Genomic DNA, 23,823 nt, shown 5'->3' with positions numbered 1-23,823 from the left:
GTACTCCAGAGAACTGCAGCGTTTCAAGCTATAGGGACTGGCCATTTGCTGAGATATTTAATTTTGAAAGTTCATTACAAAACTTCTTCTATGGTGGAAACAATATGGTCATTGCCGTACGCCTTACTGTGACATCCAATAGAAAGACGTGACCTCGTGAGAGAACATGGCATCTTTCAATTGGGTTACCCACAACCATATTTTTCTTGCAAATATAAAATAAATAAAGTCTCGGCAATTGGGGGCTGCAGAGAATTTGGAGTGCAGCAGTTTAGCTCCGGAAGCCCCGCCATAATCATATAAGATAAAAAGTTGATTTTGAGGGGGATTGCTGTTTTTATGACTACTGTGTCAGTTCAAATGCCACTTTTATTTATTAAAAAAAAAAAAAAAAAAAAAAAAAAGCTTTGACATTTTTCAAAAAAGGTTCTGTAAAATAAAATTATGATAACTTCTCCAGAGCTCACTATTTGATTTAGCATGTAGTTTATGGCACTGAAGGCAACAAAGTATCTGAAGCACATTGGGTTTGATCCTAGGGTTAATGCTACTCTGAAACAGCACTTGCTAGTCAACTTCCTTATTGCTTGCTGCAGTGTAAAATTCAAGTGTAGCAAAAGATTCAGGTGCTGTCCAAGAAGAAGCCAGAAAGATAAGTAAATGACCTCAATATCTGATCTCTGTTTCATACCGTGTGACTGTTCATGGGAAGATAGCTGTGTTGGTGGATTTGACGGTTGTGTTTTACTTCTTTTAATTTCAGGGTCTTTACGATATTCATATCAAGCTGCAGAGCGTTCCATTCCTGCACTGGGAAGCTCCTGTAACATCGTACTCCATCACTGCTAGGTGAGTGCACGCAGAAGCAATTATTTTTAAGGGAGGGTGGTACCTTGTACCGTGAGTGATTTTGGGTACAGATGTAGCCGGCTACATTGCCCCCTCAGGTGAGTGCAATATGTCTCTCAAAATAACTCCGGTCAGATCTTCAGTAACCTATAGAATGTGTGCTCACATACTACTAATTCTTTTGGGCATATCCATAAATCCGTGGCAATATCGTGTCCTTATGCGTCGGAAGAATAAAAGGCCAAATAGTGCAGACTGATAAAAATGTATCTTTCAGTGAAGTGAAAATGAACACACTGACATGGTGTCATAATGTAACAGGCATGTTAGACAAAAGATCAAGTAGTCGCTGGCTGGGACCCTCGGCGTTCACACCGCTCCTATCCTCTGCTCTCCACGTCGTTCGTCTGTGATTGGTTGGTTCCCGCACCACATATGCTTAAGTGAGACAGAGTGGATCCTGTGGATCCTGTTAGCCATAGTCGCGTTCACAGAAGTATAAATATGCTGGGATAATTATGGTATAGTGCAAAATTCCATAACAAAGTTCTAACCCAATTGACGAAATGCTCTTTAGTATATTTAAAGGAATGCTGACCTCTTGTGTTCCTTCTTTGTCATTGCAAGTTTAATTTTTCACAGGAGTAAGGCTGAGTCCCCCGCTGGCGCTGAGCTCGCTATGAGCTTAGCGTGCTTACCTCTGTGAATGGGAATCCTCCCGTTCACGCTCGCGCTGTGCGTGGGCGCTCGTGCTCGTGCCCGCATGCTCTCCCGCGCTTTGCGCTTGAGGAGACACTGCAGGGATACTTTCAGGCTCCGAGCAGGGTCACATGAAAGACAGAGGGCGTGTTCTAATGCCGTCTCACTACTGCAAACATTAACATGGGATTTCTAGCCGAGAGAAGTGGAGTGGGGCAAAACGGACTGCTGTGGTGTGTGGGGTGGGTGGGTGAGGGGCAAAACGGACTGCTGGGGTGGGTGGGTGAGGGGCAAAACGGACTGCTGGGGTGTGGGGTGGGTGGGTGAGGGGCAAAACGGACTGCTGTGGGGTGGGCGAGGGGCAAAACGGACTGCTGTGGTGTGGGGGGGCAAACAAAGTGGTGTGGTGTGGGGCAAACAAAGTGGTGTGGTGTGGGGGGGCACACAAAGTGGTGTGGTGTGGGGGGGCAAACAAAGTGAGGGGGGGAAGGAGAGAAGGGGGGGGAGAAAGGAGAGAAGGGGGAGAGAAACGAGAGGATGGAAGGGGGAGGGAGGGGCTAGAGGGGGGAAAGGGGAGAGAGGGCAATGGGGGGGGAGAGAGAGAGCTCAATCGGGGGGGAGAGAGAGCAATCGGGGGGGGAGAGAGAGCAATGGGGGAAAGAGAGGAGGGAAGGGGGTAGAGAAAATGGACAGACTCACACACAGCCCCTATTCAGCCAATGACAAACCCCCTCCCCTAATAGCCACTCCCCCCTAATAGCCACGCCCCCCACTCCTGCTCTAAAAATGTTGCAGGACAGCGATCGCTCATGCTGCCTCTCCTTCGTCCATCTCCGCTCAGGACTTTGCTGACTATTTTAAGGAAAAGGTGGAATCCATACGTCAGAACATCCCCTCTGTTTCTTCCTCCCATCCTACACCTCTTCCTAACTCTCCTCCTGCCTTCCTTGACTCTTTTTCCACTGTCTCAGAGGAGGATGTGTCGCTGTTGATCGCCACTTCTCCCTCTACCACTTGCCCTTTTGACCCCATTCCCTCCCATCTCCTAAAACCTCTTGCTCCTACTATAATCCCTATGCTCACACACATTTTTAACTCCTCCCTCTGCTCTGGAACCTTTCCATCCTCCTTCAAATATGCAACAGTCATACCATTACTCAAAAACAGCAAGCTTGACCCTACCTGTCTTTCTAACTATCGACCTGTCTCCCTCCTGCCTTTTGCCTCTAAACTCCTTGAACGTCTTGTATTCTCTCGCTTGCTCCATTTTCTCAACACCTATTCTCTACTAGACCCTCTACAATCTGGCTTCCGCACTGCTCACTCCACGGAAACAGCCCTCACTAAAATAACTGACGACCTCCATGCTGCCAAAGACAGAGGTCATTACACTCTGCTCATATTACTCGACCTCTCTGCAGCATTTGACACCGTGGACCACCCTCTTCTCCTTCACATTCTCCATACTTTTGGCATTCGGAACAAAGCTCTATCCTGGATCTCATCCTACCTCTCCCATCGTACTTTCAGTGTCTCTTCTGCTAACACCTCCTCCTCCTCTATTGATCTCTCTGTGGGGGTACCCCAGGGCTCTGTCCTGGGACCTCTTCACATTTCTCTGTACACACTCTATTTAGGTGTCGTAGATAGGTATGTGGTGTTTATGGTGCATCACCATAGATAGCTCATTAGTATACTGATAATTCCATATACCATAATGGATCCAGGTTCAGGGACATAGAGTATAATCCATAACATCCCAGGGTGAGAAACCAGAGGCCTGGTGGTCCCCACGCAGGTACCCCAAAATAGGTCTCCTAATGATGGTGTACTACACCCTGGGGAAATAACTCAATCAGTCCAGCACTGGAGGGTAAAATAATAATGGGCCAAGGCCCTTTACCTCCCTTAGTGGTGTCCTTGATGGGTGGATCCGTTCCAGCGTGCAGTCCTCTCAGGGTAAACACAAGCAGCAGAGATGTAGAGGAGCACAGCAGCGTTTCTTGGCAGCATACCAGCTAGTGGATCGCCAAAATGAGGGTAACTCCAAGCAGGGATGAGTATTAAAAGAGTACTTTAATGGTCAGTGCAAAACAAAACAATGGTAGGAGCGCACCTACGCGTTTCGTCCGTCTCCTCACTTTTAAAGCTGTACACTCTTCTGCCCCTCCTTACATCTCAGCCCTAATTTCTCGCTATGTACCACCCCGACTCTTGCGTTCTGCTCAAGGATGTCTTCTTTCTACCCCCTTTTTATCTAAAGCCCTCTCCCGCCTTAAACTTTTTTCACTGACTGCCCCACACCTCTGGAATGCCCTTCCCCTCAGTACCCGACTAGCACCCTCTCTATCCACCTTTAAGACCCACCTTAAGACACACTTGCTTAAAGAAGCATACGAATAGCACTGTGAACATTCTGAACACATGATACATATAGCTTGGCCCCCTGCAGACGCACTTACCAGAACTCCCTCCTAATGTCTCTGTACGTTCTCCCTACCTACCAATTAGACTGTAAGCTCCTCGGGGCAGGGACTCCTCTTCCTTAATGTTACGTTTGTCTAAAGCACTTATTCCCATGATCTGTTATTTATATTATCTGTTATTTATTCGATTACCACATGTATTACTACTGTGAAGCACTATGTACATTAATGGCGCTATATAAATAAAGACATACCATACCATGCTTGGTGAGCTCGTGACTCTCCAAGCATGAGCGAGCTCAGCGGCAGCAGGGCCGCAGCCAAGTATTTTGCATCTTGTGTAGCTTGATCTTGCTACAAATAGTTTAGTGTCTTTGGGTTTTATTCATTAAACGGTAATAGTGCAGATCAGGGAATTATAACACTCTTGGCTACAACAATAAAATTGATGGTAGTGCCGAAAAATATCTGAAGCCCTGTGAGAGTGTTAACTCCCTCACCTCACATATGGTTCCAGCAGGAGGGGGGTAGTGCTCCTATGGTCAGTGCAAGGAACACCTGAAAATTGACAAAGACTAAACACGGAAAAGTTTAATTGGGGGTGCGCTGAAGTCCAGACGGCACAGCGTCAACGAGACGCAACAGCGAAATGCTGATAAAGTCGCCGGGGTCTGATGAGCCCAGTCAAATGTAAATATCTCAGGATCCAGTGACAGTTACACTGCGGGGGTGGGGGTCACTTTTTGAAGTGAAACGTCTTTAATGGCGTGAATGTAGTTGATTGGTGACGGAAGTGACATCACACATGACAGAAGAGGCCGTCAGTGTTGCCAGCTTCCACCAGGAGGAGTCGGCCCTGGCCGACACACACACACACACACACACACACACACACACACACACACACACACACACACCTGCTCTCCCCTCAGGACTATATGCCCTGTGTCCCCAGTGTCTCGTGCTCTGTCCCCCCCGTGTCTGGCCTCCTCTGTCCCTGCTCCGCACACTGCTGCTGCCCGGGCACTATCTGACTACCTCCCACATGCTGAGGATGTGCTGATCCAATTCGGGTTTTAAGCTCTCAGCATTGTGCTGGAGAGCCTGCGTGAGCAACCCCCTCGTGCCCCCCCCCAGCCGCCCCCCCCCCCTCGCGCCCCCCCCCATCCCCCCCTCTCGCAGACTCACCGGCTTCTCCAGACTGCACTGCTGGGAGAGCCTGCGTGGGATCCTTCCCCCGCTAAACCCCCCCACCCCCCTCGCAGACACCACCATCTTCTCCAGACGAGAGCCTGCTTGAGATTCCCCCCCACCCCCCAACAGACATACACACACTGCTGCTGGCATGTGCTACCCCTCCCACCCCCCAAACAGACTCACTGGCACACTCACGCACACTCTGAAACACATTGCTGCGGGCATGTGCTATTGGTATGTGCTATTATACATTGTGCTGCAGGGTCCTCTGACCTGAAGAGAACTTTTTCAAATGAATGGAAAATAAAAACTTTTAAAAACAAAGCGCAGTCACGCTCGCGCGCGCACACACACACGGAATTCACAGCACGCACGTTCTAAGTCAAACTTATTTGCGTTTTGTCACTGAAATTGTGTTTTGATTTTTAATTAGAAAAAATTACCATCACAAATACAATTTCTGTGACAAAACAGTGACAAAAGACGAAGAAGTTGTTGGCAGCTATTGTAATGAATGTACCATGCGCTCAAGAAAAACATTTTTGAAAAAAAAAAAAAAGATGAAGAAGTTTCACTTAACATGCGCGTGCTTAACACACAAACACACACACACACACACACACACACACACACACACACACACACACACACAAACACACACAAACACACACACACTTTTTTCAAAAAAGTGTGTTTCATCTGATATGAGAAAACAGGACAGGCACACAAAGATCCAAAGAGCTCTTGACAAAGGCTCCGTTGGGAGCCGAAACGTTGAGGAATATATTTCACCTTTGGATCCAAGAGTGCCTGTCCTGTTTTCTTGTGTGTATTTGTGTCACGTCTGTGTTTCGTGTGTGTTTATATGTGCCTCGTGTGTGTGTTTATATGGGCACAGTGTTGTCCTAGTTAGCGCGGCGCGACGGCTTGGTCGCGATCGCTGGAAGTCATCTCAATTTGATTTTTCCAGTGACCGCAGCCTGACGTTGCCGGCACTATAAGCGTATCCTTAGGCTGCGGCCAGGCAGGGAGCGGGCGCTCATGCGCGGTGACATTACGCTCCCTGCTCGGCCGGGAGATTTGTGGCCGGCTAGGTGAGCGCCCGCGCGGAGGGGGCACGGCCATGACGTCACAGAGCTGGTTCATTTTTTTTGTTTTGTTTACTCAAGCGCCAAGCATACATAGACATATGGAAGTGAAAGCGGCTCGCTCAGCGCCAGCAGTGGCGCAGCCTCACAGCGCTGTCCTGAACTCTTTCTGCACACTGCTGGCAGCCCGGGAGAGGAACTGCTGGGCTGTGCAGCATGACATGCCCGGAATGTACAGTGCAGAGCATAGCTTTTCTCCTCTTTGCACTGGCCCAATGTGTTCAAATCTGACCATCCCGTGGGGCAATTACGCTTTTGCCCGCCCCTGGCCAGTCCGCCCCTGCAACTTGGTAATGTCCTTTGCCAGCATGGCGACATAAATAGGTTTCTTTCTTCCTTGAACGTGCTTATGGAAAGAGCATTCATGTCACTTTGTATTAGATCAGTGGAAATAGGTAATGCCTCCTTCACAAAATTATATGTCTTGCAACATTCTTCTAAAATACATTTTTACAAATACAGTATCATACAGTATGCAGCTAATGTTGAGGTTAATGTTAATGATGTTAATGGTGAGGCTTGCATTCTTACGTCTTACATTTTGACCCCCTTATGTTTCACTGCTTTGCAGCCCTGTTCTCGTTACTTTATATTTAATACTATTGTTATTTATCCCCTCTTTCAGAGAAGTAATGAGTACTCCCGTCACCTGTTTGCGGAGGAGAGAAAAAGTGGGCATCATCGTGGACATCCTGAGTGAAACATCCTCCAACCACAACGGGTTTCCTGTGGTGGAAAACAATGGGGACACCAGCCAGGTTAGAAATGTGCCGTACGCAGCCATAGTAACCACCCAATGCAGCAATCCCCTTGATCATACTTTTTAATCATTAATAATAGCATGTTCTTGTATAGCGCTGCTAGTTTTACCTAGCACTTTACAGAGGCATTTTGCAGACACAGGCCCTGCCCCGTGGAGCTAACAATCTATGTTTTTGGTGCCTGAGTTTGGGAGTCTTCAAAAGTAAGACGGCTGAACAAGAATGCTATCTTCACGAATCTTTGAATAAGCAAATCTGATCATTCTTGTAGAGCAGGGGAGCACAATCTTTTTCCCCTGCGCCCCCCTGCCGTCTTTCCCCCTCTTCTCGCTCCCCCTCCTGCTTACCTTGCTTCAGACGCCCTGGCGTCATGAAATCACACGACCCCGCTGCGTTATTTGACGCCGCGTCACCAGGATCGTCTGAAACAAGGTAAGTAGAAGTTTACAGAGGCCCTGCAGCTCCCCCGGCATTAATTTAAATGTATTCGAGAAGCGTGCGGGGGGCCTCTGTAAACCCCGCGCCCCCACTTTGCGCACCGCTGTAGCGCAAATCTGGTAACAGGAACTTTGCACTAAATGCTATGGAGAGGATTGCAGCTTTAAAATGCTTCACTTTCCTCTTGAAAGGAAGCATTCACAATGTCATTAATAGGCAACCTCTGCCTAATAAATGTGTCTGTTTTTAACTCTCTCTCTCTCTCTCTCTCTCTCTCTCTCTATGCAGCCAGCCAGGTTATGTGGGTTGATCCTACGATCCCAGCTAATTGTTCTCCTCAAACACAAGGTACGACATCTTCTGATTTAAGGACTTAATCCTTTTGACAGAAAAGGACAGTTTTAAGGACATCCAAATATAGTTAACTACAGTATTGTTCCCCCCCATTGTACCGCCCAGCAAAATACAGTATGTTGGTGTTTTATAAATAAACTAATGCAAACAATTGGTAGAATCCACTCTTCAAGTATCTACTGTATGAATAAGACTCCTGCAAGTTGAGATTTTATCCCCCCCTCTTCTTTTCTCAGGTGTTTGTTGAGAGGGAAAATCTGAGCCTGATTCAGAGGCGCCTAAAATTAAAAGATTTCCGTGACGCCTACCCACGCTTCCCACCAATCCAATCTATCCATGTGTCCCAGGACGAGCGGGAGTGTCTGATGGATCTGACTGAGTTTATGAACCCCACTCCCTACACTGTGCCTCAAGTATGTAGCCCAATGTGTTGGACGTTTTCACCTCCCCAAGCCTAGCGCCTCTCGTCTGCTAGTTAAACCTTTATGTGCAGTACAGGCCAGCATCTCCTCCCTTACTGCTGGGACATCCAGCATTAAATCTGCTGCGCCATTTACAAGGTTAGCTTTTGTGCATGTGCCTCAGTCTCATATCCCGTCTCATATCCCAAGTGCTGTATTCATCGGTTTTCTTGAAAACTAGTTGGAAAATGTGCTGGTATTGTCACTGACCGTCTATCTGCTGGTCAGCAACACAATGGATTAATTACTGTAGTTGGCCCATTTCTTCTAGCGCAAACAGTTTTCTATGCCAAAGCCAGTAAAGAACACCCAATAATACCCTGAGTCTTAGTACTGTCCAAGTTAGAGTAGCACTAGTTGGTATGAGACGCAGGGACCCCATTTACACCTTTCCATGTCACAGATTGGGAAGTCTTCATACACCATCTTTTTTTACAATCCTTTGCCACAGTTCTCAGAACTGTCTCTATTTGTAATTCCTCTCTGCTTTCATGTGACGTTAAAAGACTAAACCGTTCTCAGAAGACCAAATGTGGTATAAAGACCCTTAAACTTTTTAGAATGTGTGTGCTAATAAATAGTGTCAATGTGCAAAGGCCCTTTGATATGGTGATTTGAAGGGAGACTTAATTTAATATGGAGAAGTTGTTGTTTCAAGCAGAGTTTAAAGAAGCTATGGTTCCAAGCAGAGTTTGTAGAAATCGTTACTAAAGATATATATATATATATATATATATATATATATATATATATATATATAACTCTCTCAGAAAGAAATCAGCGCTAGGACTAGCACAAATGAAATATTATAAGTGAGTAAATGTGTGACTAATAAATGTACTGACCCAGGTGAAATGAACTAGCAGGATGCAGCCCTAATGAGGATATGCCTATCCTGATTAAATGGAAGAAAGAAAAAGGCGCAATCCTGTATAGCAATAAAAAAAGGAAAATATTAATTAAGCTAGGAAGGCTAGGTGACTGATCAGATTAAAACAAACACAATGATGCCAATATGGAGAAGTTGTTGTTCCAAGCAGAGTTTAAAGAAGCTATGGTTCCAAGCAGAGTTTGTAGAAATATTTACTTAAGATATATATACAGGCAGTCCTCGGTTATCCGACACAATGCGTTACTCAAAATGGCGTTGTAAAGCGAAACGTTGTAAAGCGAAACACGTTTTCCCATAGGAACACTGTTTAAATGAAAGGTTCCGTTCCTGAAGGCATTTTTAACACTAAAATACAACAAATATTTTATGCAGGCAATAAGATATGCAGCACACACACATTATATAGTGTATATACTGTATTATATATATAATATAACATAATAAATAATATATTATATAGTATAATATAATATTATATAGTATAATATTATATATATATACTACCCTTACGACGCTTTGCAACGTTGTTTATGTGAATGTATATATATATATATATATATACTAGCTGATAGACCCGGCGTTGCCCGGAATGTGAATGGATAAAATAAAAAATAATGTTGTTTGTAATAAAAAGTATATGAATGAAATAGAATGAAAAGAAAGAGTAATATATAAAATTTGTAAAAATATTTTATTGTCGTTGATGAAGAATAAAAACTGGTATATACATTTGTAATAAACATATGTAAGAGTCCATGTGATAATAATTGGTATAGTAATAAATGATTGTTGTTATGAAATGCAAGGGTGTGGGTGGGGGTGTGCTAAGAGAAAGGGTGGGTGGGGGTGTGGGAAGAGGAAGGGTGGGTGGGTGGGGGTGTGGGAAGAGGAAGGGTGGGTGGGTGGGGGTGTGGGAAGAGGAAGGGTGGGTGGGTGGGGGTGTGGGAAGAGGAAGGGTGGGTGGGTGGGGGTGTGGGAAGAGGAAGGGTGGGTGGGGGTGTGGGAAGAGGAAGGGTGGGTGGGGGTGTGGGAAGAGGAAGGGTGGGTGGGGGTGTGGGAAGAGGAAGGGTGGGTGGGTGGGGGTGTGGGAAGAGGAAGGGTGGGTGGGTGGGGGTGTGGGAAGAGGAATGGTGTGTGGGTGGGGATGTGGGAAGAGGAAGGGTGGGTGGGGGTGTGTGAAGAGGAAGGGTGGGTGGGTGGGGGGGTGTGAAGAGGAAGGGTGGGTGGGTGGGGGTGTGTGAAGAGGAAGGGTGGGTGGGTGGGGGTGTGTGAAGAGGAAGGGTGGGTGGGGGTGTGTGAAGAGGAAGGGTGGGTGGGTGGGGGTGTGTGAAGAGGAAGGGTGGGTGGGTGGGGGTGTGTGAAGAGGAAGGGTGGGTGGGTGGGGGTGTGTGAAGAGGAAGGGTGGTTGGGTGGGGGTGTGGGAACATAAATGAAGGGTGGGTGGGTGGGAAGAGGAAGGGTGGGTGGGTGGTGGTGTGGGAAGAGGAAGGGTGGGTGGGTGTGAAGAGTAAGGCTGGGTGGGTGGGGGGGTGTGAAGAGCAAGGGTGGGTGGGTGGGGGTGTGTGAAGAGCAAGGGTGGGTGGGTGGGGGGGGTGTGAAGAGCAAGGGTGGGTGGGTGGGGGTGTGTGAAGAGTAAAGGTGGGTGTGTGGGGGATGTGGGAAGAGTAAGGGTGGGTGGGTGGGGGTGTGTGAAGAGGAAGGGTGGTTGGGTGGGGGTGTGGGAACATAAACGAAGGGTGGGTGTGTGGGAAGAGGAAGGGTGGGTGGGTGTGTGGGAAGAGGAAGGGTGTGTGGGAAGAGGAAGGGTGGGTGTGTGGGAAGAGGAAGGGTGTGTGGGAAGAGGAAGGGTGGGTGTGTGGGAAGAGGAAGGGTGGGTGGGTGGGTGTGTGGGAAGAGGAAGGGTGGGTGGGTGTGTGGGAAGAGGAAGGGTGGGTGGGTGGGTGTGTGGGAAGAGGAAGGGTGGGTGGGTGGGTGTGTGGGAAGAGGAAGGGTGGGTGGGTGGGTGTGTGGGAAGAGGAAGGGTGGGTGGGTGTGTGGGAAGAGGAAGGGTGGGTGGGTGGGGTTGTGGGAAGAGGAAGGGTGTGTGGGAAGAGGAAGGGTGGGTGGGTGTGTGGGAAGAGGAAGGGTGGGTGGGTGGGTGTGTGGGAAGAGGAAGGGTGGGTGGGTGTGTGGGAAGAGGAAGGGTGGGTGGGTGGGGTGTGTGGGAAGAGGAAGGGTGGGTGGGGTGTGTGGGAAGAGGAAGGGTGGGTGGGGTGTGTGGGAAGAGGAAGGGTGGGTGGGTGGGGTGTGTGGGAAGAGGAAGGGTGGGTGGGTGGGGTGTGTGGGAAGAGGAAGGGTGGGTGGGTGGGGTGTGTGGGAAGAGGAAGGGTGGGTGGGTGGGGTGTGTGGGAAGAGGAAGGGTGGGTGGGTGGGGTGTGTGGGAAGAGGAAGGGTGGGTGGGTGGGGTGTGTGGGAAGAGGAAGGGTGGGGTTGTGGGAAGAGGAAGGGTGGGGTTGTGGGAAGAGGAAGGGTGGGGTTGTGGGAAGAGGAAGGGTGGGGTTGTGGGAAGAGGAAGGGTGGGGTTGTGGGAAGAGGAAGGGTGGGGTTGTGGGAAGAGGAAGGGTGGGGTTGTGGGAAGAGGAAGGGTGGGTGGGTGGGAAGAGGAAGGGTGGGTGGGTGGGGTTGTGGGAAGAGGGTGGGTGGGTGGGGTTGTGGGAAGAGGGTGGGTGGGTGGGGTTGTGGGAAGAGGGTGGGTGGGGTTGTGGGAAGAGGGTGGGTGGGTGGGGTTGTGGGAAGAGGGTGGGTGGGTGGGGTTGTGGGAAGAGGGTGGGTGGGTGGGGTTGTGGGAAGAGGGTGGGTGGGTGGGGTTGTGGGAAGAGGGTGGGTGGGTGGGGTTGTGGGAAGAGGGTGGGTGGGTGGGGTTGTGGGAAGAGGGTGGGTGGGTGGGGTTGTGGGAAGAGGGTGGGTGGGTGGGGTTGTGGGAAGAGGGTGGGTGGGTGGGGTTGTGGGAAGAGGGTGGGTGGGTGGGGTTGTGGGAAGAGGGTGGGTGGGTGGGGTTGTGGGAAGAGGGTGGGTGGGTGGGGTTGTGGGAAGAGGAAGGGTGGGGTTGTGGGAAGAGGAAGGGTGGGGTTGTGGGAAGAGGAAGGGTGGGGTTGTGGGAAGAGGTAGGGTGGGGTTGTGGGAAGAGGAAGGGTGGGTGGGTGGGAAGAGGAAGGGTGGGTGGGTGGGGTTGTGGGAAGAGGGTGGGTGGGTGGGGTTGTGGGAAGAGGGTGGGTGGGTGGGGTTGTGGGAAGAGGGTGGGTGGGTGGGGTTGTGGGAAGAGGGTGGGTGGGTGGGGTTGTGGGAAGAGGGTGGGTGGGTGGGGTTGTGGGAAGAGGGTGGGTGGGTGGGGTTGTGGGAAGAGGGTGGGTGGGTGGGGTTGTGGGAAGAGGGTGGGTGGGTGGGGTTGTGGGAAGAGGGTGGGTGGGTGGGGTTGTGGGAAGAGGGTGGGTGGGTGGGGTTGTGGGAAGAGGGTGGGTGGGTGGGGTTGTGGGAAGAGGGTGGGTGGGGTTGTGGGAAGAGGGTGGGTGGGGTTGTGGGAAGAGGGTGGGTGGGGTTGTGGGAAGAGGGTGGGTGGGGTTGTGGGAAGAGGGTGGGTGGGGTTGTGGGAAGAGGGTGGGTGGGGTTGTGGGAAGAGGGTGGGTGGGTGGGGTTGTGGGAAGAGGGTGGGTGGGTGGGGTTGTGGGAAGAGGGTGGGTGGGTGGGGTTGTGGGAAGAGGGTGGGTGGGTGGGGTTGTGGGAAGAGGGTGGGTGGGTGGGTGTGTGGGAAGAGGGTGGGTGGGTGGGTGTGTGGGAAGAGGAAGGGTGGGTGGGTGTGTGGGAAGAGGAAGGGTGGGTGGGTGTGTGGGAAGAGGAAGGGTGGGTGGGTGTGTGGGAAGAGGAAGGGTGGGTGGGTGGGTGTGTGGGAAGAGGAAGGGTGGGTGGGTGGGTGTGTGGGAAGAGGAAGGGTGGGTGGGGTGTGTGGGAAGAGGAAGGGTGGGTGGGGTGTGTGGGAAGAGGAAGGGTGGGTGGGTGGGGTGTGTGGGAAGAGGAAGGGTGGGTGGGTGGGGTGTGTGGGAAGAGGAAGGGTGGGTGGGTGGGGTGTGTGGGAAGAGGAAGGGTGGGTGGGTGGGGTGTGTGGGAAGAGGAAGGGTGGGGTTGTGGGAAGAGGAAGGGTGGGGTTGTGGGAAGAGGAAGGGTGGGTGGGTGGGAAGAGGAAGGGTGGGTGGGTGGGGTTGTGGGAAGAGGGTGGGTGGGTGGGGTTGTGGGAAGAGGGTGGGTGGGGTTGTGGGAAGAGGGTGGGTGGGGTTGTGGGAAGAGGGTGGGTGGGTGGGGTTGTGGGAAGAGGGTGGGTGGGTGGGGTTGTGGGAAGAGGGTGGGTGGGTGGGGTTGTGGGAAGAGGGTGGGTGGGTGGGGTTGTGGGAAGAGGGTGGGTGGGGTTGTGGGAAGAGGGTGGGTGGGGTTGTGGGAAGAGGGTGGGTGGGTGGGGTTGTGGGAAGAGGAAGGGTGGGTGGGTGGGGTTGTGGGAAGAGGAAGGGTGGGTGGGTGGGGTTGTGGGAAGAGGAAGGGTGGGTGGGTGGGGTGTGTGGGAAGAGGAAGGGTGGGTGGGTGGGGTGTGTGGGAAGAGGAAGGGTGGGGTTGTGGGAAGAGGAAGGGTGGGTGGGTGGTAAGAGGAAGGGTGGGTGGTAAGAGGAAGGGTGGGTGGGTGGGGTTGTGGGAAGAGGGTGGGTGGGTGGGGTTGTGGGAAGAGGGTGGGTGAGTGGGGTTGTGGGAAGAGGGTGGGTGGGTGGGGTTGTGGGAAGAGGGTGGGTGGGGTTGTGGGAAGAGGGTGGGTGGGGTTGTGGGAAGAGGGTGGGTGGGTGGGGTTGTGGGAAGAGGGTGGGTGGGTGGGGTTGTGGGAAGAGGGTGGGTGGGTGGGGTTGTGGGAAGAGGGTGGGGTTGTGGGAAGAGGGTGGGGTTGTGGGAAGAGGGTGGGGTTGTGGGAAGAGGGTGGGTGGGTGGGGTTGTGGGAAGAGGGTGGGTGGGTGGGGTTGTGGGAAGAGGGTGGGTGGGTGGGGTTGTGGGAAGAGGGTGGGTGGGTGGGGTTGTGGGAAGAGGGTGGGGTTGTGGGAAGAGGGTGGGGTTGTGGGAAGAGGGTGGGTGGGTGGGGTTGTGGGAAGAGGGTGGGTGGGGTTGTGGGAAGAGGAAGGGTGGGTGGGTGGGTGTGTGGGAAGAGGAAGGGTGGGTGGGTGGGGTGTGTGGGAAGAGGAAGGGTGGGTGGGTGGGGTGTGTGGGAAGAGGAAGGGTGGGTGGGTGGGGTGTGTGGGAAGAGGAAGGGTGGGTGGGGTGTGTGGGAAGAGGAAGGGTGGGTGGGTGGGGTGTGTGGGAAGAGGAAGGGTGGGTGGGTGGGGTGTGTGGGAAGAGGAAGGGTGGGTGGGTGGGGTGTGTGGGAAGAGGAAGGGTGGGTGGGTGGGGTGTGCGGGAAGAGGAAGGGTGGGTGGGTGGGGTGTGCGGGAAGAGGAAGGGTGGGTGGGTGGGGTGTGCGGGAAGAGGAAGGGTGGGTGGGTGGGGTGTGCGGGAAGAGGAAGGGTGGGTGGGTGGGGTGTGCGGGAAGAGGAAGGGTGGGTGGGTGGGGTGTGCGGGAAGAGGAAGGGTGGGTGGGTGGGGTGTGCGGGAAGAGGAAGGGTGGGTGGGTGGGGTGTGCGGGAAGAGGAAGGGTGGGTGGGTGGGGTGTGCGGGAAGAGGAAGGGTGGGTGGGTGGGGTGTGTGGGAACAGGAAGGGTGGGGTTGTGGGAAGAGGAAGGGTGGGTGGGTGGGAAGAGGAAGGGTGGGTGGGTGGGGTTGTGGGAAGAGGGTGGGTGGGTGGGGTTGTGGGAAGAGGGTGGGTGGGTGGGGTTGTGGGAAGAGGGTGGGTGGGTGGGGTTGTGGGAAGAGGGTGGGTGGGTGGGGTTGTGGGAAGAGGGTGGGTGGGGGGGTTGTGGGAAGAGGGTGGGTGGGGGGGGTTGTGGGAAGAGGGTGGGTGGGGGGGGTTGTGGGAAGAGGGTGGGTGGGGGGGGTTGTGGGAAGAGGGTGGGTGGGTGGGTGGGGTTGTGGGAAGAGGGTGGGTGGGTGGGTGGGGTTGTGGGAAGAGGGTGGGTGGGTGGGTGGGGTTGTGGGAAGAGGGTGGGTGGGTGGGTGGGGTTGTGGGAAGAGGGTGGGTGGGTGGGTGGGGTTGTGGGAAGAGGGTGGGTGGGTGGGTGGGGTTGTGGGAAGATTGGGGTTGTGGGAAGAGGGTGGGTGGGTGGGTGGGGTTGTGGGAAGATTGGGGTTGTGGGAAGAGGGTGGGTGGGTGGGTGGGGTTGTGGGAAGAGGGTGGGTGGGTGGGTGGGGTTGTGGGAAGAGGGTGGGTGGGTGGGTGGGGTTGTGGGAAGAGGGTGGGTGGGTGGGTGGGGTTGTGGGAAGAGGGTGGGTGGGTGGGGTTGTGGGAAGATTGGGGTTGTGGGAAGAGGGTGGGTGGGTGGGGTTGTGGGAAGAGGGTGGGTGGGTGGGTGGGGTTGTGGGAAGAGGGTGGGTGGGTGGGGTTGTGGGAAGAGGGTGGGTGGGTGGGTGGGGTTGTGGGAAGAGGGTGGGTGGGTGGGGTTGTGGGAAGAGGGTGGGTGGGGTTGTGGGAAGAGGGTGGGTGGGGTTGTGGGAAGAGGGTGGGTGGGTGGGTGGGGTTGTGGGAAGAGGGTGGGTGGGTGGGGTTGTGGGAAGAGGGTGGGTGGGTGGGGTTGTGGGAAGAGGGTGGGGTTGTGGGAAGAGGGTGGGTGGGTGGGGTTGTGGGAAGAGGAAGGGTGGGTGGGTGGGGTTGTGGGAAGAGGAAGGGTGGGTGGGTGGGGTTGTGGGAAGAGGAAGGGTGGGTGGGTGGGGTTGTGGGAAGAGGAAGGGTGGGTGGGTGGGGTTGTGGGAAGAGGAAGGGTGGGTGGGTGGGGTTGTGGGAAGAGGAAGGGTGGGTGGGTGGGGTTGTGGGAAGAGGAAGGGTGGGTGGGTGGGGTTGTGGGAAGAGGAAGGGTGGGTGGGTGGGGTTGTGGGAAGAGGAAGGGTGGGTGGGTGGGGTTGTGGGAAGAGGAAGGGTGGGTGGGTGGGGTTGTGGGAAGAGGAAGGGTGGGTGGGTGGGGTTGTGGGAAGAGGAAGGGTGGGTGGGTGGGGTTGTGGGAAGAGGAAGGGTGGGTGGGTGGGGTTGTGGGAAGAGGAAGGGTGGGTGGGTGGGGTTGTGGGAAGAGGAAGGGTGGGTGGGTGGGGTTGTGGGAAGAGGAAGGGTGGGTGGGTGGGGTTGTGGGAAGAGGAAGGGTGGGTGGGTGGGGTTGTGGGAAGAGGAAGGGTGGGGTTGTGGGAAGAGGAAGGGTGGGTGGGTGGGGTTGTGGGAAGAGGAAGGGTGGGTGGGTGGGGTTGTGGGAAGAGGAAGGGTGGGTGGGTGGGGTTGTGGGAAGAGGAAGGGTGGGTGGGTGGGGTTGTGGGAAGAGGAAGGGTGGGTGTGTGGGGGTGTGGGAAGAGGAAGTGTGGGTGGTTGTTGTGAAATAGCAGTAAAGAAGAGTAAATATGATGTATTTTTATTAAAAGTAGTTAAAAAGAGCATTTAATAAAGAAAAAAATGTTGGTACAAATAAAAAGAATATTTTAAAATAAAAGTTTGCGAGCGTAGAGCATCCAGAGATTGGCGTTCGGAGGGCATTGTTAGATGTCAAATGTTTGTACAAATGTTTGTTAATAAAGTTAAAAATGTTGTCAGAAAAAAAAAAAAAAAAAAAAAAGTGATTTTGAAATGAGTTGTTGGTGAAAGTGGTGTGTGCGGAGCGCATCCAGAGATTGGCGTGCGGAGGGCATTGGAAGATTGAAATGTATGTAGTTGAAGTGTGAATAATGTTGAATGTATGAATGTAATATGTGTGGTGATGTGTGAATGAATCAAAGTTGATTAAAAATGAAAGTATGATATAGCGGCAAGGAAGAAATTATAAGAATGGATAAAAAAAAAAATAGCAAAGCGGGGGTAATGTAAATAAAAAGTATTATAGCGGCTATGAAAGAAAGAAAATAAAACAAAATATAATATAAATGGATAATAGTAAAAGAAATGTAGTGTGTCGGCCATTTTATAAATTGAATTGACACTGCGTAGGTGCACGCCATTGTAGAAATTCGGAGCGCCGTTCGGAGGTCATTGGTAGATGTAAAATGTTTGTATAAATTTGTGTTAATAAAGTTTTACATTTTGGCAGAAAAAAAAAATGTTGAAAAAAAAAAGTTTCTGCGGAGCGCATCCAGAGTTTGGCGTGCGGAGGGCATTGGAAGATTTAAATGTATGTAGTTGATGTGTGAATGATGTTGAATGTATTAATGTAATATGTGTGGCGATGTGTGAATGAAGGAAAGTTGAGTAAAAGTGAAAGTATGATATAGCGGCTATGCAAAAAAATAAAGAAAGGAATAAATAATGATATAGCGGCTATGGAAAAAAATAAATAAAGGACTAAATTATAAGAATGGATAAAAAAAAATACATTAGCAAAGTGTAAAGAAAATGTATTATAGCGGCTATGAAATAAAGAGAAAATAAATGAAAAGATGGTATAAATGGATAATAGGAAAAGAAAATTAGTGTGTCGGCCATTTTAGAAATGTAATTGACACTGCGTAGGTGCACGCCAAACGTACGGCATTGTAGTGATAGAAATTTATTGTAATTGTAAGTGAGTAGTTGGAGAAGAAATTGAAGTTGATAAAGAGTAGGCGGTGAGCGGCGTCCATGTGTTTGTAGAGGCAAATCTTTGTATTTAGTAGTTGTAAAGGCAAAAGTTTGGTAAATTAATGTAGTTGATGTGTGAATGATGTAGAATGTTAAGTGTGTCGGCCATTTTACAAATAGAATTTACACTGCGTAGGTGCACGGCATTGTAGAAAGAGAAATACATTTGAATTAGTACCAGAGTTTGTGGGGCATTAGTAAAAATGTAGAAAGAGTGCCGGTGTAATGTGCGCGCGAGTTAATGGACGCGTGCGGGCGGTGTAATGTGCGCGGCGGCGGGCATATATGAGGTGGGCAGAGAGCGGGCGGTGTAACGGGCGCTGTAATATGAGCGGTTCGTGGCGGAGGGAGAATGAAGGTAATGGGCGGCAGTTTAGTAAGGGTAATGGGCCGCTGTAATATGTGCGGTTTAGAGGATTGTCGTTGCGGAGGGAGAGGCGCCCATATATGAGGTGGGCAGAGAGCGGGCGGTGTAAGGTCCGCTGTAATATGAGCGGTTCGTTGCGGAGGGAGAATGAAGGTAATGGGCGATTGTCGTTGCGGAGGGAGAATTGTAAATGTGTGTAATGTGTAAGATGTGTGTAAGATGTGTGTGTGTGTGCACAGGGGTGACAGTGTGTGTGTGACAGATGTGCGGTTTAGAGGATTGTCGTTGCGGAGGGAGAGGCGCCCATATATGAGGTGGGCAGAGAGCGGGCGGTGTAAGGTCCGCTGTAATATGAGCGGTTCGTTGCGGAGGGAGAATGAAGGTAATGGGCGATTGTCGTTGCGGAGGGAGAATTGTAAATGTGTGTAATGTGTAAGATGTGTGTGTGTGTGCACAGGGGTGACAGTGTGTGTGTGACAGTGAGTGTGTGTACAGTGTTAAGTGACACTGAGTGTGAGGGGGTGATTTGTGTGTCAGTGTGGGGGGTGAGTGACACTGAGTGTGTGTGGGGTGACAGTGTGTGTGTGACAGTGAGTGTGTGTACAGTGTTCAGTGACACTGAGTGTGAGGGGGTGACTGTGTGTACAGGGTTGTGTGTGAGTGTGGGGGGTTGTGTGTGAGTGTGGGGGGTGAGTGACACTGAGTGTGTGTGAGTGTGAGGGGGTGACTGTGTGTACAGGGTTGTGTGTGAGTGTGGGGGGCGAGTGAGTGTGGGGGGTGTGAGTGTGGGGGGTTGTGTGTGAGTGTGGGGGGTGAGAGTGTGGGGGGTTGTGTGTGAGTGTGGGGGGTGTGAGTGTGGGGGGTTGTGTGTGAGTGTGGGGGGTGAGAGTGTGGGGGGTTGTGTGTGAGTGTGGGGGGTGAGAGTGTGACATGTCAACTTACCAAGGAGTCGTCAGAGGTTCTGGCCGTGGGGTGTGACTGCAAGTGTGTGAGAGTGAAGGAGGTGATGTCACAGTGGGGCGTACCTCTTGGACCAATGAGATTCACCGGGCGTACCGCTTGGGCAATGACAGTCACGGACCAATGAGATTCACCGCAGATAGCACTAACCTCACTAACCATTCGATTTTATATATTAAGATATATATATATATATATATATATAGACATACACAACGTTGCAAAGCGGCGTAAGACCGTTGGATAAGCCATTTTGGCGTTGTAAAAATGAACATAGGTATGCATTGCATAGCGTTGGATAAGACATTCGTTGTAAAGCGAAGCGTTGTAAAACGAGGACTGCCTGTATATGTACGGCAGGCTTGGAAAAAAGTATTTCTAGCACTTGGTGAAAATGCCAAATTAGAGTATTTAGTTGTAGGCCTACAGCTTGTTACTGCGTTTTACCCACCAGAAGCTTGATAAAGTGTACAGTAGGTTAATAAGAATATCAAGTAGCCCTATATAGTACTTCATATCAAGTATTTTCTTTATGCATTGCAGGAAGCATCCCTCCCGAGAGTATTTAAGTTATTCCGTGCCCTTGGTCTCAGGCATCTAGTTGTGGTGGACAATCATAATAGGGTGAGTAGCCAAATGTAGATCTGCATTGCATACACACTCAAATACATATATACAGGGCTCGACAAATGCACTCGCCCACACGCCGGGGGCGAGTGCATTTTGCCCGCTGTCGAGTAGTTTGTCGTCTCCGAGCATTTTCCTGCATCTTCAGTGTCTCCCCCTGCATCTCCCTTGAAAATGGCCACGCGGCATCAAATGACAACGGCACGCTACATGACATCAAGCCCAACACAGCGGCAGAGGAGCGGGCACCTGACTGCAGGGGCTAGGCTCCCCTCTCCCCCGATCCCTTTCTGTGTAACTTTTCCATTCTCTCTTCCTGCAGGTGGTGGGTTTCGTGACCAGAAAAGATCTTGCTCGCTACCGGATTGGGAAACACGGTTTGGAAGAGTTGGGACTGGCACAGACGTGACATCAACATGGACACTTTTTCACGCCAATTCATTGTTGCCCTTTTTCTTCAGACTGGACATTGAGACACTGGGGACTCTGCACTGCCAGACCTAAGGCTTCATTTCACTGGAGGTTGTTTTGGGTTTTATGTTGCCAGATCAAGCACTGCAGACCCCTCTACCAATGCCTTCAACCCTTTTCCTGTCAGATCGGTGGTCAGCAACTGACTGCGGGAGCATTGCGCTACTGGCATATTTGCCTACAAAAGGGGTTAACTATTAAAATATTAATCTATAAAACCTTATCAATTTAAACCAGTGTTGCGACTCTGCAAATCAACTAAGTTTTTCTGTTCATAACACGTTTATATTAAAAATCAGCATGGTGACACCTCCCATTCAGTAAGGCTCACAGACACTCCTTGTAAGAGGTCATTGAACTCTCAGACATAAAACAATATGATTGGCTCAGGCTGTTGTAATGGATACACTGGACTTGTCCGCATTTAGCTGTCAAAATAACTTTTGAAATGTTCCATTCATCCATAATTTACAGAAGAGCTGAATGTCTGACACACATTTTGAATCCTAATTTGTTCATTTTAAACAGAAGTTACTACATACGTGTATAAACATAAGTAGACTTTTCACTGAAAACTTGTTCATGGGTCACACTGTGTTAAAAATCAGTTTTTAACTGTTTTATACATAAATTAACTTGGAAATATCATTATTGGCACTGGTTTATATTTTAGTGGACTTGTTTTTTTTTTTTTTGCATTGGCACCTGAATACAGATCTTTCCTATTGCAGCAGTGAGACTAATTCAAATTCTGTTAATCTAGTGCAGGCGACCGTTGTGTTCTCTCCCAAATGACTGGAACATAAAGGAACGTTTTCCGCGGCACTCCTTATAAAAATAGAAATAAAAAAGTAAAAAGAATTGGGTGACGATTCGGACCACAAAGGAGGAGCTTGACAAAGGACATTTTGTGATATAAAACAGCGTGTGTGTGTGTGTGTGTGTGTGTGTGTGTGTGTGTGTGTGTGTGTGTGTGTGTGTGTGTGTGTGTGTGTGTGTGTGTGTGTGTGTGTGTGTGTGTGTGTGTGTGTGTGTGTGTGTGTGTGTGTGTGTGCGTGCGTGTGCGTGCGTCACCGTCACCGTCAATTACAGAACTTCCATAGTTTTGTTTTTTTCCATGATATCCTTCTTGCATGAAAAACAGTCTTTTCTTAAATATCTAATAGGGTTTATATTAACAAATTCCAAGTCTTTTGAAACCAAATTATATATGAATTGGACAAACAATAAGTAATTAAGAGTCAGGGTATGTGAAAACGTATGTGAAACGCTAGTTTGATCAGCTAAATTAAAAGGGATAATTAGAATACGGTTTTTAAATAATTAGGTACAGTACTGTATATCTTCAGGTGTGAATTTGGGAGGCCCCACCATATAGAAAAATCGGAAACTTTGCGTTTTGCCTTCACCATGTAGGTGTGTGAAAACACATCATGTCCCGATCAAAATAAATCTCTTGAATACCTCCGTAAAGCAGTTATTGCTGCTCATCAGTTACAAAACAATTTCTAAGGATTTGGGGCTGCACCAATCCACTTACAGACAGATCTGTAAGAAAAAGATTGAACAACAATGGTATTCATGGAAAGATAGCCAGTAGACTACCACTGCTCTCTAAAAAGAACTTTGCAACCCATTGGAAGTTCTCCAAAGAGCACATAGATGATCCACAAGACTTCTGGAACCATGTTCCCTGGACAGACAAGTCAAAGGTAGAACTTTTTGACCTCAATGAGAAGCGTTATGTTTGCCGAAAAACCAAACACTGCGTTCGAACAGAAGAACATCATCCCAACCGTCAAGCATGGTGGTTGGGAGTGTGATGGTTTTGGGCTGCTTTGCTACCTCAGGACCTGGAAGGCTTGCCATCATTGACACAACCATGTATCAGAAGATTTTAGAGGAGATTGTCAGGCCGTCCATTAATGAGCTTATACGTAAGTGGGTCATGCAACAAGAAAATGATCCTAAACATACAAGCAGATCTACAAAAGAATGGCTGCAGAAAAAGAAATTCCACGTTTAAAATAGCCTAGTCAAAGTCCAGGCCAAAACCCCAATCGAAATGTTGTGGCAGGACATGAAGCAAGCTGTCCATGAAGGAAGCCCTCAAATGTCACTGAGTTCAAGCAGTTCTGTAAGGAGGAATGGGCCAAAATTCTTCAAATGCGATGTGAGAGACTGACCAGCAGTTACAAGAAACGCATAGTTGAAGTTATTGCTGCTCAAGCGTTACTGAATCTAAAGGTTCACATACATTTTCACACATGGATATTGAATGTTTAATCATTTATGGATAGAAAAATGTTGAAAAAGTATCATGTTTTTGTGTCATTTGTTTGATCAGGTTATCTTTATCTATTATTAGGGCTTCGAATTTTCCCGTATATCAAACCTAAAATGTTTTTAGATCTTAATCTCTGTGGTTCCCAAACTTTTTCTCGACACTCTCTCGCTCTATCTATCTCGCTTTTGCTCTTTCGCTCCCATTTGATAGGTATAAATCTGCAATACTGCTTTGAATGAAAAGAAAGTATAATACATCCTATACTTCAATTTGTTTCTATTCTCTTATTTTAACTCCTTCTGCGTGTTGACTATGCAAAGCATTACATTCACCTTTGCTGCCAGGGATGCCGGTAGCACACTGCATTTGGTGCCTCTAGTAGCAAAGAGTTTGCAGATTGCAAATAAACTTAAGTGAATAAAGGCAGCTCGGTGCAATTAAGACAGCTACTATGTTGTGTGTATGGTGCAGTCCCACTTAGGACCAAAATGACTACTTAATTGATTTTATATATTAAAACTGATTTGATTGAAAAATAAATCTAAAATGTATAAGTACTTTTAAAATATGCAGAACGCACCGGAGATCGGTAAAAAAAAAATATATTCCATTATAAAATGGGGGGTTATATCCACACTTTAAATTGAGGTAACATAGATAAGTAAAAAGCGACGATCGCCAGGGCTGAAGTCCTAGAATCCAGGTTAGTGTCCACTGCAATGGTCCCCGCGCGAGAGGCAGATGTCTTCGTTATGTATAGGAATTGCCGAGACTTCCTGGTTGTGTCTATCTCAGGAACCAGACATTCAAGCACCAAGTCCTGACCAAGCACCAAGTCCTGACCAAGCACCAAGTCGTGACTAAGCAAACAACCGGATGTTGTGCAAGAGAGGATGTGTAACATGACCGCTACGCGTTTTGCTCAGCTGTGCTTCAGGAAGTGATGTTCGCACCTCCACGTATCCTAAATACCCCTTCGGGACAATCTTATAGGACTAAATGATAGCCATTTAAATATGATTGATTGACAACCATAGCTTACCAATAAAAATTGAGGTATTTAAACCACATAAATGGGAAGGGGGTGATGTTGATGGGGGGAAAAGGAGAGGGTAAAGGGAAATTTGATATGACACAAACCATAAT

At 49.7% G+C, this 23,823-nt stretch overlaps 1 protein-coding gene across 1 annotated transcript in view; it reads left to right on the top strand.

Annotated features, from left to right (window-relative positions):
* CLCN7 (chloride voltage-gated channel 7) overlaps positions 1–21,038 on the top strand; it is a 67,215-nt gene extending 46,177 nt beyond the window's left edge. The window contains exons 20-25 of the mRNA XM_075566148.1: positions 764–849; positions 6,945–7,077; positions 7,807–7,866; positions 8,109–8,285; positions 19,836–19,916; positions 20,242–21,038. Coding sequence (XP_075422263.1) covers positions 764–849; positions 6,945–7,077; positions 7,807–7,866; positions 8,109–8,285; positions 19,836–19,916; positions 20,242–20,328 — 624 coding nt within the window. The 3' untranslated portion in view covers positions 20,329–21,038. The remainder of the gene's footprint in view (positions 1–763; positions 850–6,944; positions 7,078–7,806; positions 7,867–8,108; positions 8,286–19,835; positions 19,917–20,241) is intronic.
* Positions 21,039–23,823: the final 2,785 nt, after the last annotated feature.

Source organism: Ascaphus truei, chromosome 11 (assembly GCF_040206685.1).
Source record: "Ascaphus truei isolate aAscTru1 chromosome 11, aAscTru1.hap1, whole genome shotgun sequence".
Lineage (NCBI taxonomy): Eukaryota > Metazoa > Chordata > Amphibia > Anura > Ascaphidae > Ascaphus > Ascaphus truei.
The sequence above is the reverse complement of the archived record's forward strand: the minus strand, read 5'-3'. Positions and strand labels throughout refer to the sequence as shown.